The 13,270-nt window shown below is 41.4% G+C and overlaps 1 protein-coding gene across 1 annotated transcript in view; it reads left to right on the top strand.

Moving 5' to 3' along the window:
* ADK (adenosine kinase) overlaps positions 1-5,244 on the top strand; it is a 255,177-nt gene extending 249,933 nt beyond the window's left edge. The window contains exon 10 of the mRNA XM_010714373.3: positions 4,117-5,244. Within this exon, the coding sequence (XP_010712675.1) occupies positions 4,117-4,241 (125 nt within the window). The 3' untranslated portion in view covers positions 4,242-5,244. The remainder of the gene's footprint in view (positions 1-4,116) is intronic.
* Positions 5,245-13,270: the final 8,026 nt, after the last annotated feature.

Genomic DNA, 13,270 nt, shown 5'->3' with positions numbered 1-13,270 from the left:
TTTCAGAAGAAAATGATTTTTGGAGATGCCTTTCTCTACTGAAAAGAAAATAAATAATTATGGGCCAAAAATAGCTATTGGTGTCTTGCAGTCACGTGTATCATCTGGGAATGTGAATACATTTTATTTTAAGGTTTTGTAGCACTGTAAGGTTTACAGCAGCTTTTGAAGTTGACTTGGCTTTCTAAGAAGTAATTATTTCATGGGATGGATTGGACACAGTTCCTCAGACGTTCTTATTGGGTATAGGTACAAAGTGGTTACTTGGCAGTCCGTGTCTATGGGAGCCAAAAGGCATCTCGGCCTGCTCCAAGAGCTTACCAGTATGGCTAATTGCAGTGTGGTGGTCTGCAAGGCGTCCTGCAGCTGCTATGTCCCTTACTCCATAAACACTTTGGATGTCTGGGCAGAAGGCAGATAAGTGAGAAACCCTTGTGTTTGGTTCTTCTCTTTGTGTTGTGCTGTGAAGAGTGCAGTATATAATGCATGTAATACTGTGAACAGCCTCAGCAGTGTGGAAATGCTGGTGCAAAACAGCTGCAATTGGAAGATGGTAGACAGTATCTCCTGAAGTTGCTTTGGTAAAGTATTTGAAGTGAGGCCTTGTGTAGCCAAAGTATATTATTACCTTTTGCACTCCATTCCGGTGATAGCTGGGAACTAGTTCTGGCCATGACATAAATTAAAATAGTTGCTGAGCTACTATGATATATGATGATGTAGTTCTGTGAGACCCATGATGCAGAATCAGTGCTGCCTTTTCTGCCTGTAGGAGAGTGCAGTAAGTCTGTAGCTATGTTCACTTATCCTCTTGCATTTCCAGTCACATCTCCTTGAAGAGATTACAGCCTTCAACCACCTATTATCTTCCCTCCGCTGCCCTGCTTGCTGGTAGAGCAGTTTGAGTGTTTCAGTTCAAATCAGCCAGGTTAGCAGAGACCTGTTAACCAGTTCAAACTGATCTGGCTCATTTGGACAGAGCGCCAGGATACACTTAGCAGCACAGAAGGGTGATGAAAAACAGATGGGGCACTACTGGAACTAGGAGACCTGAATCTATGCCTTGAGACTTTGACTCAGGGGTTTTGCATCAGAGTACCTTATACTCTGGAGGAGAGGAACTATAAATTACATTCTGACCATGCTGCTTTTGACTAAAAAGAGCATTCTTCAGCTGAAACAGCCAACCCGATAGAACTCTTTGTTTCTCTGCTCAAACAACAGTGCTTTTGGGTGCTCCCTCGGGGTCTGCTTTGCCAACTGCCTAGTTTTAGTATGTGATGTAGAACTGTTTTTGTGGTATGTGTGTTTGTATTGTCATTCGATGCGATATCGTGTCAGATACTGCTTTTTCTATTTCATCTATGAAATACGTACCTTTTAAGAGGAACTCAACAGACAAGAGAATGGTTTGAGGGCAAACTCCCCACTGCAGTTTCTACATACCTCATATATGACAGCTGCACTTAATGTCATTTCTCCGCCACTGTGAAATCACAGAGATCTCTCATTTCTATCCCCAATTAGAACAGAATTTTTTTCCACCTGATTCTTTCTCGTAGGTCAGAATAAATAAGAAGTAGCTTCATTGAAGACAAAAAATTTATACTAGCTTGAAACTACTGTGAACCTGGGAGGTGGTGACAGTCTCAGACTATTTGATATTGAAAAGTAATTCATGTTTTACGGCCCTTTGCTCCTTGGTATTTCCTCATCTTCATGTATGTTTGATACCTTGATTATAAGCACAGAGGACAGCTGTGTGTAAACCGCTCTCTGAACTCATGCTCTGCACAAAGCCTAGCTGCGTGTTTGCCTTTGGAGGCCTGCCCAGTGCATCTTCTGTACTTACTGAGTCAGAAACGGACTGTCTTAACAGCCTTATTTTACATACGGTTACAACTTGCTCTGAAGTTTTAACCACCCAGAAGCACACTGGCAAGCTACTGCCTCCCAGGCAGTTTAAATGTAATGATTGACATTCTCTGTGCATCCAAGAAAGTTTCCTCTAAGAATGCATGTTAATTTAATGGAGAGCAGACCATTTCCATCTCGTTATTCAGAAATGTCCTGATTTCTGCCAGGCATGCTGTTTGAATTTCTCAACTGTTACCCAACTATTACAGCTGGACCATCCTGCCACAGTTGTGTTGTCTGTCATCCCCTGACTGCCGCCAGTGATAGCACTCACAGCACAATTTCTTCCTATTTCAGATTCTCATCTTTGTATACTGAAATAATGCTGTCTTCTCCACTTGTGTTTACGGACTTAACATTGGTTGGCAAAGCAGTCATATTTCTCCAGTTAATGTCGGTCAATAACTGTGAAATTCCATCTTATATGTAGTTCAGGTTTCTCTGGAAAAATATCGATGTCAGAAAAGTACATTTTTTTTCCTAGTTGTCACCTAAAACATCTATTTTCTGTGCTCTCTCCCATTCCAATAAAAAGTATTTGATTTATAGGTTTAGCAGTTTTAAGCAAAGCTCTAGCCTCTTCTCTCTTTCAGTGCAGTTTAGAGAAAACTGTGTTATCAGCTTGGCTTCTTTTTACCATCAGCCATGGAAGAACTTGGTAATCCATAAAAATGACCTGTTGCTCATCACGTTTAGCCCTGATCAATCTGTAACGTTATTTTTCATGATTTGCATGATTTTTTATCTTCAAGGAACCAACGTTATTGTATTGGATAGTTTATTTTTATCGTGTTCTAAAAATATGCCCTAATGTTCCACTCTGAAGGAAATATTTAGAAAAGGAGCTTGGGTTGAAGGAGAGCATCACAGTTTAATGTAGAGTCTTTATTCCAGCAGTAACCAAGGTGAGCAGAGGAAGTGTACTTGACACTGTGGAAAGAAAGCTGGTAAAACATAGCTTTGAATCAAAACCCGTCATGTCAAAAATTGGTCCTTATGAGCTACATAGTTTCAAGGCTAGATTTGGACTGTGCAGGCCCAGGACCTGCCAAAGCATGACACAGGAACTTGAAATCGCGGATGAAAGCTTTAAAAGGAACATGTTTCAGCTCAGATTTTCCTACTTAAATCTCACTTTCCTTCAGTGATTGGATTGAGAAGAGGGAGACATCTGAAAGATATTAAAAACAGGATAAAAGTGAATAAAATATTACCTCTAGAGTGACAGAGTGGAGCTTTAAATAATAAGAAACTGAGTTTACTTTTCACATCTTGAAAACCTATATTTTAAAAATATATTTCACCTCTGCCATAAGTTCAGTTATGCTTTTGATCACAAAAGTTGCGGCCAAGACAAAATGTTTCAGAGATAACGGACTCAATCCATAAAACTTCTGGTGCCACTTGTACTTAACTTTTCCAAGTACCTATGAATAATCTCCTTTTTAATACTCTATTTGCTTATATTCAGTTGAAGATGTACTCTGGCATTCAAAACAGCAGTGATTTCTGGTTTTCTAAACCATGGATGCTAGGGGGTTTGTTGAGTAAAGCAGTTAACGAAGGGCTGTGATTGTGAGAGGTGCTTGGCTCTCTGTGGATCGCTGTTGGTTTGGGTATCTCAACATGGCAAGAGTTGTCTGCTCCTTTGGAAGCCTTGGGTTAAATTTCCTGTGACCAAGGGCAAGAGATGACATCTAATTTTCTTTGACAGGTAAAATGTTCTCTGTCTTCACTGTGAACCCCTTTAACTGTGAATAGAGATAATGTTTGTTATGTGCTTTTCCCTTCTTTTGAGAAAAGCCTGCATCAGTGACAATGATGTAGGGCTGGAGCTGAAGCCGGCAGGAACAGAAGGAGCTCTCTTCAGCAGGGAAAACTGCTGCTGTGTTTTTGAAATGATACTTGAGGAATCAGGATTCTCTCTGGAAAAGAGCAAGAACTCTAGTAAATCCTCTTCAGGTGTCTAAAAAGATCAGTCTTGATGATCATTGATTTACTTGAAGCTACCAACTGGAGACTTCAGGTAGAAATGACAGCAGCAGCATCCTAAATCCTCAGCTCACTTAAGCACAGCGCTATATGTACCCAGGTACATACAGTCAGGCCAGTATCTGAGTGCCCTGCTCCATGACAAGCTGGTACACTTCAAAACCTAACCATTCTCTCCCTTTTTTCTCTGTCCCTCTTCATTCGTAGGCTTCCTCTCGCAGCTTGTGTATGACCGGCCGGTGACTGAGTGCATCCGAGCTGGACACTATGCAGCCAGCGTCATTATCAAGCGCTCGGGTTGCACCTTCCCAGAGAAGCCTGACTTCCACTGATACCGGCGAACTGGAGGGATCAAGAGTAACTCTCATATTGCCGTGGGATCGCTGCCTAAATTTTTCCTCCTTCCTTGTCCTCACCTTTCCAATTACCTGCATCAACGCTTCTGTACTTCTGTTCATTTCATTTTAAATGAAATATATATTTCTATGATGTTTTCCTTTCCATGCAACTACCATGTCTCACTAGTCTTAACTTTTGGAAACTGTGCTAAGTGAAGCTTATTCTTGTATCTGCCTGGAAAAATTTTTCTATTGACGCAGTTTAAAAGGAAGTCCCGTGTAAATGACACTGCTGACTAACACCAGTAAAATAATGAATTATCTAGTTTTATCTGTGTCCGAATCCTATTGAACTTACTTGAAATGAACAGACCTGAGTGTATGTGTGACATAACCGTATAAACCAGGAATAGTTCTTTCTGTATAGTGGAGTCACAGTAGCATTAAGAGCAGTGTGAGTGTCCCAAGAATTTCCTTCAATGTCTGAGTGTACAAGATCTGGCCATCACATCCAGCCCAGCCACCGTGGGAGCAAATAGCTATTTGTCAGAACTTATGGGCGTGATCATGCTGATGTCAGTGACTGTGGGTCTGGTGCTCTGTGATCACTGTACCGTGACCTCACACTGGGCTGCCAGATGAGCATGCAGATAGGTACTTTCAGGGATTTCAGGGCAGAGGCACGAGCTGATGATGAACATAACGTATGGCTAGATCCTATCTCCTCAGTGTGAGCTTTATAGAGGCTGTATTTAATTAAGGTACACGTAGTGAAAATGAGGTACAGAAATATTTATGCAGGATATATTGACAGGACATGCCAAATGGAATCTCTGAAACGCACATTTTTAAACTTTTAATTTACTTTGGGTAATTATCAATATGGTGGATTTTGTTTGTATTTACAGTATTCAAAGACGTGATCTGAAACTGCATTCGTTACTTTGCTATGTAATTTGATACTGATAAATAAAAAATTGTCATACAGTAGTTCTCAGCTTTGTACTGTTGTATATGTGTCATTCCTCAACTGTCTTACCGAAACGAGAGCAGGAAACGGGCGCCTAACCCACAGTGTGTGTTAGATCTCTGCTTTTCAGCCATCGCTTTCTGTATCCATGTGGATGTTCAAGAGTGAGCTCTGCACTAAGGAAGGAAAGAACATCAATGTGGTGTTCGTACCACAGGGAAGATGAAAAATTGATGGCTAGGATTTGTTGTAGAATGATAAGTCACTGCAGTCAGGTTTCACATTTCACTACAGAGCACTGAACAAGGAACACACAGGAACTGTTTGTTACAGTGTTGATGTAACAAAGAGCACAGGGAGACTATGGTCTTGATTCCCTTTTTCCTTTGTCCCAGTCTCTGGTTTTATACATGGGACAATAGGCTCTGTCTTCCCAGAGGTCACCTGGTGGGGTTCCTGCAAGTGCATCAAGGAGCTTCAAAACAGCCACCTCTGAAAGTCCTCACAGGGCCATGGATCTCCACATTGCAAATGCAGATCACTGCATCTGAAGGATGGGCTGTTCTTCAAGGGCTTGGGGCACAGCTTCCAGCTGAAAAGGGTTGCATGTACAAGTGTTATCCATCTGTGGAACTGCTCAGGAACAGCTCTGTGCAAATAAGACTTAGCTGTTTTCTCCTCAGTGCTGCTCTCAAATATGAGTTTTACTTTTCTCACATAGGAGAAAGGGAGAGGAATTAATATACTGTTGTGAAGATAGAACAGCAAACAAAACTGAGAAGGGACTACAGTATGTGTTGTCTTCAGGCTTTATGAGTTTATTGAAACAATTGTGCTTTTACTATCTCATTGCTAATTTTTAGTTCTTTAAATTGATATATCCATGCAGTGTATTTTAGTGAAGAAAAGGTGATGGGCTGAGGAAGGATGTTTTGCAGTCCGCTGTTAACACATGATCACATATAGCACACCATGTTTACTGCATGAGTTTGGCTGTCAGTAAGGAAAGAACAATAATCCAGTGGTTAAATCTGCTGTTCCATTTGCTCTGTATTGGTGACACATTCCACTCGTTTTGTAATGACTTTATCCATGTCCTGGCCAGATACTTATGACTTGTTTCAAATAGAATTTAAGTATGTAGATGTTCTTTGCCATAACAAAGGAATTAAAAAACAACATATCCACTGTAGAGGAAGGGAGGATATGTAAAGGAAGGGAATTGTCAAATAGGATGTGGGTTTTTGTTTTTTCCTTTATCTAGGCCATTTCTTCTTTTCAAGTCAGGATGCAAGAGAGCCAAGTTAGAGATTCTGTTGTGAGCTTTTCCACTGACGTGCTTGGTGAGCCTGGGCTCCTGACATTTGGCTCCAAGTGTCAGCTGCAGAGCATAATTTGAAGCCAGTAGGAGCAGCTGAGGAATAAACTACCACCCATTTTGTGGAAGGGCATCAGAATCTGACCTGCTCTATTTAGCCATTCATTATTTCTCCAATATCTGTCAATGGATATTCTTGGATGATATATGGATATTTAGAAATGTATTGCCAAATCATGCTAAATAACTTCTACTTGTGCTGTCAAATTGCCTGGCGATTTCATTGAGAATTCTTTTCAGGATTTGTACTTCTCTCCTGCTTCTCACTGAGGCAGGCTTTTTTTTCGTGTGTGTATATATAATGGATAATAGTGTCATCTTTAATCTTCTCTTTCACATAGTTTTTCTTTTGTCCTCTACTGACTTCCACACAGAGGTATGTTAGAAACCTGGGTTTCCTGAAAAACATGTCATTGAAAGAAAGGTCTGCAAATGAAACATCCCCTTGTCTCAAATCTCAGATGGGAGAACTGAAGTGAGTCTGTCACTGGGCTTGAGCCATCTTTCAAACCCAGAGTTTTGAGTGAGCAGGGATAGTTTCAGATGGGAAACTCATTTCCCACCAGCACTGACCGAAGCATACTACCCTTACTCAGATAAAACTTTCCATTTTGCTGGAAAAAAGGCTGCATTTCCTATGCTTTCCGTCATGTGTTTCAGGCTTGCTTTTGTACCATGTGAAGTGAACAACAATGCTGCTGAGGTCAGTGGGCAAGATATTGATGCTAAGAAGCATTAATAACAACAAAGCAACATGCTAAAGAACTGGGAAGAAAAGCTGAGAATCAGGAAATAAAGGTAACGTTTCCATTTCTGCAAGTGACTCACTTGTTCTTTTGGGCAGGTCACATTCCTCTCTGAATCTCTCTCTGCAAAGAAGGTGGTAAGCTCAGAAAGATGGCAAACTCAGGATGAAGGTGGTAAAAATTCAAATACGGCAGTATAAGCCACATCTCAGCCTGTACTCACTGCTGATCTTTTAGTTTTCTCCTTTGTAAACAAATGTCTATTTGTTTACCCTTAAAATAGTGCTGGCTGCTAATGCTTGTTTGAAGCTTAAGACAGGGAAAGAAAAGGAGAAAAAGGAAAGGACAAAAGCTTTGCTGTCAAATGTGCCACATGAAAATGACAATAGAAATGCACTGTTTTAAGATGACAAGTCTGGGAACAATCTTTAATTTAAAGGTTCTTATCCACAGTTTTCATAAAGAAATGTTAATTAAAAGTGCAATGACATGTTTGGGATTTAAAGGAAATCATTCTGCGAAGGATTTATAGCAATCACAGCTCCAGAGCATTAGGATTACAGATCCTTCTGCTGTTCCTTTTCAGTGATCATGTGATTGGCCTGTTGTTAAATATAGCTCCCATTTAGTGAATCGAGACAGGCATGGGAAAGGTAGGGATAGTTTCCCTCTAACCAGCGGGATTTCGGAGGTGTTGGAGATTACACAATTCATTAGTTTTAGCATAAGATCAAAGGAAGAGGGGAAGTCTTAATTTGGGCACCAACTGCTACTGTCTGAAAGTCTTGCAGCTTAAATGAGAAGTGAACGTCTGCAGTGCTAACTGCTTGTATTAGAGCGTGAGCTTATTGTTTTATATCTCACTAACTCATTGTTCTTTTCCTGCAGATAATTCTCACACTTAAGACCTTCTGAGATAGTTATGTCTATTGTGAATAGTTCAGCATCCAACTGGCTCAGAGGTTATTGCCTAAGCATCTTTCCCTCACTCTAATCCCCTGCAAGGTTTTTTCTGAGCAGTGTTGTTAATCTAAAATGACTGCTAACTGACTCCTGTGTCAAACATTATTCATTATGCACTTTAAATGCTTCCTGCAGAGGCCAAAATAAATTTTGCTTTTTAAAAGCAGACCACAAGGAGTGCCTACATAGGATATTTCCTAAAAGATTAGACTAAAAATGGCAGTTAAGATGTTGGGAGGAATAAAATGGCGTTCAGAACAAAGCTTCACAGTTTAACCAGGGATAAACTTCAGTTACCAAAACCTACTTTCCTATAGATTTATCTATAACCTATCTATAACCTAAGGAAGAGTTCACCATTGCAGGGTGGGAGAAATACCTTTATAGAGGGATGTTATAAGGTACTTTATTAGAAAATGAGGGCCAAATAAACAAAAATGTAAAAAGTAGTAATTCTCCTGTGCCTTGGTTGTGGGTGTTTTTTTCAGGTGTCACTGGTGTTGGCATAAAGGGAGAGCTTTTTTTGTGTCAGTGGCACTGACAGGCCTTGCATGCATAATGACAGCATAGGAAGAGACAGACAGATAGATTTGAATAGCAATAAGGTGGGTTTTCTTCCAGTGTGAAAAGAGCATGGGATTCGTGTGTACTGAGATGAAGTATAGCCTCGCTGCACAGTGCAAATATTTAATGCTCTTCTAACTATCCCCAGGTTATTGGAGTGTAACAGTTAATAGCCATCAGCTGCCAAACCCAGTGAGCAGTTTGGGTGCCTAAAAAGAAAATGAAAAGTTAAAAAATGAAGCCAAGTCAGACTAGAAACCCACAAATCATAAATGTGCTATAGCTTAGCAGGCAGATCATCTCCAAAGTTCAGAGCAGCGTCGACCTGAGCTGCTGCTTCTCAAATGAGAGAAGGATTGAGTACATCTGTCTTCCAGTCTGAGCTTTGCCATGTACTCACTGGCTAGCTTTGGCTGGACCTTCTGCTTTCCAGCCCTTTAACTTCCCAGTAATATTTTTAAGGAGATGGAGTATGGTCTGAAAAGAAGAAAAGCAAAGCATTGTCACTATTCTGTATCAAATATCTCAAGGCAGTGATGCAGCATAAATTCATAGAAAAATGGAGGGGCTCCTGAACTGAGTTTGAGAGAAATCCTGTGCTTGGAAGTTCTCTGTATCTGCAGTGCTGTAGATACGGAGATGTTAACGCTGGCATAAGATATTACACTTAAAGCTTTAAGTATTACTGTGGAATTATAAGAGCATATAAGAGTATTTCAAAGAATGGATTCAGCTTGAAAATCACCCCTCTTTCTCTATGTATTTTTCTTAGTAACGCTAGAAGTAGTAATTCACTGTACTTAAAAATTGCTCTTGTAATTTTTAAGTGCTCTTTGAATGTACCTGCTTTTTTGAGAATAGGCCTTGGGAATAGGCTATTTCCCTCTGCACCTACGTATCTACTGGCAGTTTTCATCACATAATTGGCAGCACAGCAGCCCCTGTTCTCAGGCTTCCTCCAGAGGACAGGTCAGAGCACGGAGCAGAGCAGCTCCTCCCAAAGTAGCTGGCGGACACCTCTGGGCCGTGGGGAGCAGACAGGAAGGGGCCACAGGCAACCTAAAGCAGGAGCTCTTCTTGCCATTTCCCCTTGGTTCATGTGTCATTTTCATGGAAATGAAATAAATGAAATTACTGATCCCACTTGGAAATACCTTTTCAGGATTATGACCTATTGGTGGAATTCTTAATGGCATTCAAATAACTTGCAGAATTTCATAGAATCATGGAGTCACAGAATATCCCGATTTGAAAGGGGCCCGTGAGGATCGTCAAATCCAACTCCTGGCTCTGCACAGCACTACTCAAAATTCAAACCCTGTGTCTGAGAGTTATGCCCAAATGCTGCTTGACCTCCAGTAGAATTTGTGCTGTGACCATGGCCCGGAGGAGCCTCTTCAGTTTCTGAGGTTCTTCTAACTCTCTCACATGGATAGACCTATTTTAGTCTGACCTGTCCTAAAGCATAGCCAGCTGCTCTGGCTGTCCTGCAGGATAAGGACAAAGCAGTTTTCTATTCATGTCCCAAGGTCAGTACAAAAACAAACACATTTTGTATCTGATAGCGAAAAGCATTCATCAGTGCAACTTTTTCATTCTTTTAATGGCCGCAGATTTCAGAAGGTGAACACCCTGGATTTCAGGAAGGTTGTGCTCCAGATACAATTTGGATGTATTATGAATACACGCATGACACATTTCATTGCCTACAATTAGCAGTAAACAGCCTCTTGAGGCTTTATGTTTGTTATGCCACAGTGTTTCAGGACAAAGCAAGTTCACTCTCAAGAAACAAGATTTTTTAGCACATAACCTGGCAAATTTAGGCTGGGAAATGAAGAAACTTATTTGGGATGACTTGTCATAGTACACTTACTATGGAGATCTATGCCAGCTCAGAAGTTATCACTTTTACCCCCCAGCAGCAGTAGTTTTAATTGGGCCACAGAAGGAGTCTTGCAGAGGTGGAAAGTATTTGGGTTTCCCTGAGGCTCAGAGTTCTTCCCTGAGAAGAAGCCTCACATCTTGTTGGCTCCAAGTAAAAAGATAAATTGTGGTGTGCTTGAGTATTAAGTTGTACAATATCAGCTGCAGATTTGCAGTTTGGATTGATGTGCTAAAGTATGGTTTCTTGCTGAACATCCTTTGTGTGATTTATCTGCCTACCTCTGCCTTGTCAGTGTTTGCTTCTCCCTCTTGATCCTGCCCGTAAAGTCACAAGTAGTATGTTTCATTTATCCCACCCGTGTACCTTTTTCCTAATGACCTCATTTTTCTAAAACAGAGGAAGATGGGGCAGTAATGGGGAGGACGTTTGTCCTGTATTCCTATTCATACCTTCTCCCAAGACTCTCTCACTCTACACTGACTTGACGATGGAATTAAAGAAATATTTCTTCATAAAAAGGCAAGTGAGGTTTTTAATGATGCATTGTTACCTATGGCTCTTTCCATGTTTCATGCTGTAGTGAGATATCGACTCTGTGCTAAACCAGCAGGCAGCCCTACCAGAAGACTAGCCTCTTTTTCTTTAATTGGCTTTGATCCTTGTTCTTTAATTTTCCTTGGACAAATCCTGCCCATGTACTATTGCTAGTCCATTCTGATGTGGATACTGAATGGGATCAGAGCACAGGGCATGTAATATTACAACCCCCATGTTACACCAGATAGAGTTTAGTAGTTTACAGAGCAGCAAGGATCATAAGGTTTACTTACTCTCTAAACACTACTGGCAAAAGGAAAACAGACACAAATGTGTGTTGCACAGATACCTTGCCTCTCAGTTCTGCTCATTTAACTCAGCTTAATGATTCCTTTTGGCTTCCTCTTCCCTTCCAAGCCATAGCTGTGAATATTCATCTTTCAAGTAAAGCTCCATGGAAGTGGGCCTTCGTACAGGACTCTTGCCGGCTGCCACTCCTGCTGACAAAAAAGATTGCAAGAAGAATTTTGAATAAAGGACAAACGTCACATATGCTGTGTGCTATGGAGGACAAATGCTGAATACAAAATATGTTTAATTGCTGAGTTAATTATCTCACTAAAGTCTAAATGTTGTTTTTCGGCACTCTTCCCCTCCCCCCCCCAGTTGTTTACTTTTATCAGTTAGAAAATAAAAAATCAATGTCATGAAAAACATAATTATATTCCTACTAATCTGGAGTGTTTTCTCATTTGAGTACTGCAGTCTGATGCATTTTATCACTTTCCATCAGATTATAGCAGTGGAAATTGCCAGCTAAAAGCTATGGCTCTAAAGCAAAAAAGGGGAAGAAGAAAACCCACCCCAGAGCCATGTGCCTTGCCAATCAAATCTTGTTCCTAATGACAAAGCTTTTGTGATTTCCTTTCTGACAATGCATGAATAGCTGGTGAATAATTGGTTCAACAGGAGCTTCATTAAAGTCCAAGAGAGAAAACAGGATCTTTCATGTGAATAATTTGGAATGATTGGTAAAGACGAGGCATTATTATAGGATTGCCTTCTGCTCCACAGTCAGAAATCCACAGCCTCTTCCTTACAGAAGTGTGAAAACACTTTGTAAATAGTCCCAGCTACTCCCAAGTTGTGGATGATCTTGCTACTTAGCAAGATGACTTTTTGGTTGGTATTGTTTCTGCATTAAATGCACCCATTCTTCACATAAATGAAAGAAACTGAGCTTTGTCTGGGGAGTCCAGCTGAGGACACATCCTTATGCTCCCAGTTTGAACAGATCTGGTGTAAACTCCACCACTCCTCCATCACTTCAGTGTAAAAGACTGATGGCAGCAACCCACGGGAACCCAGGCCCTGTGGAAATGTGCACTGGCCTATCCCACTGCAGTGCTTCACACTGTGCCACCCGACCTGGAATGATGTACGATCCACGTATGATGGAGGTCTGTGCACCAACCAGCCTGTCCTCAGCTGCTCAGCCACTGTGGCCTTCCTGATGGACAGAAATAATAGCTAAGGCTCAGCCTGGCCTTTGGTCGGAGTGGTGAACAGTACACAAGAGAGTGACCCGTGGCCATTTACAGGAGCAGATGAGGTCATGTCAAAGAGCAGGTGTGAGGCTCTCCTCCTGGTACCACTGGTCCTGGTGGCCAGGCAGCACGGGACAACGGGATCCTGCCAGAGACCATGCAGCTATGTGTCACCCACCAGCAAGTTCAGACAAGACAAATGGAGCAGAGATGAGCTCTGGCTTTCAGGAACTGACCAAACCCTGGCAACTCAGGGCAATTGTTGAATTTTGCATCTGAACTCTCTCCTCAGTGACTGGAACCCTGGCCCACTGAGCCCAGTGTTTCTGACCAGAGCCAGCCTACCTGGCCTTGCTTGGGATCTCGGATGGCCCTAACTTGCCATTTGGCATCTCTAGCTGTACCTCAGTTTTCAACAAACAGTCCTTTT

This window comes from Meleagris gallopavo, chromosome 8 (genome assembly GCF_000146605.3).
Source record: "Meleagris gallopavo isolate NT-WF06-2002-E0010 breed Aviagen turkey brand Nicholas breeding stock chromosome 8, Turkey_5.1, whole genome shotgun sequence".
Taxonomy (NCBI): Eukaryota; Metazoa; Chordata; class Aves; order Galliformes; family Phasianidae; genus Meleagris; species Meleagris gallopavo.
Note: the sequence above shows the minus strand (reverse complement) of the source record. Positions and strands in the feature narration are given on the sequence as shown.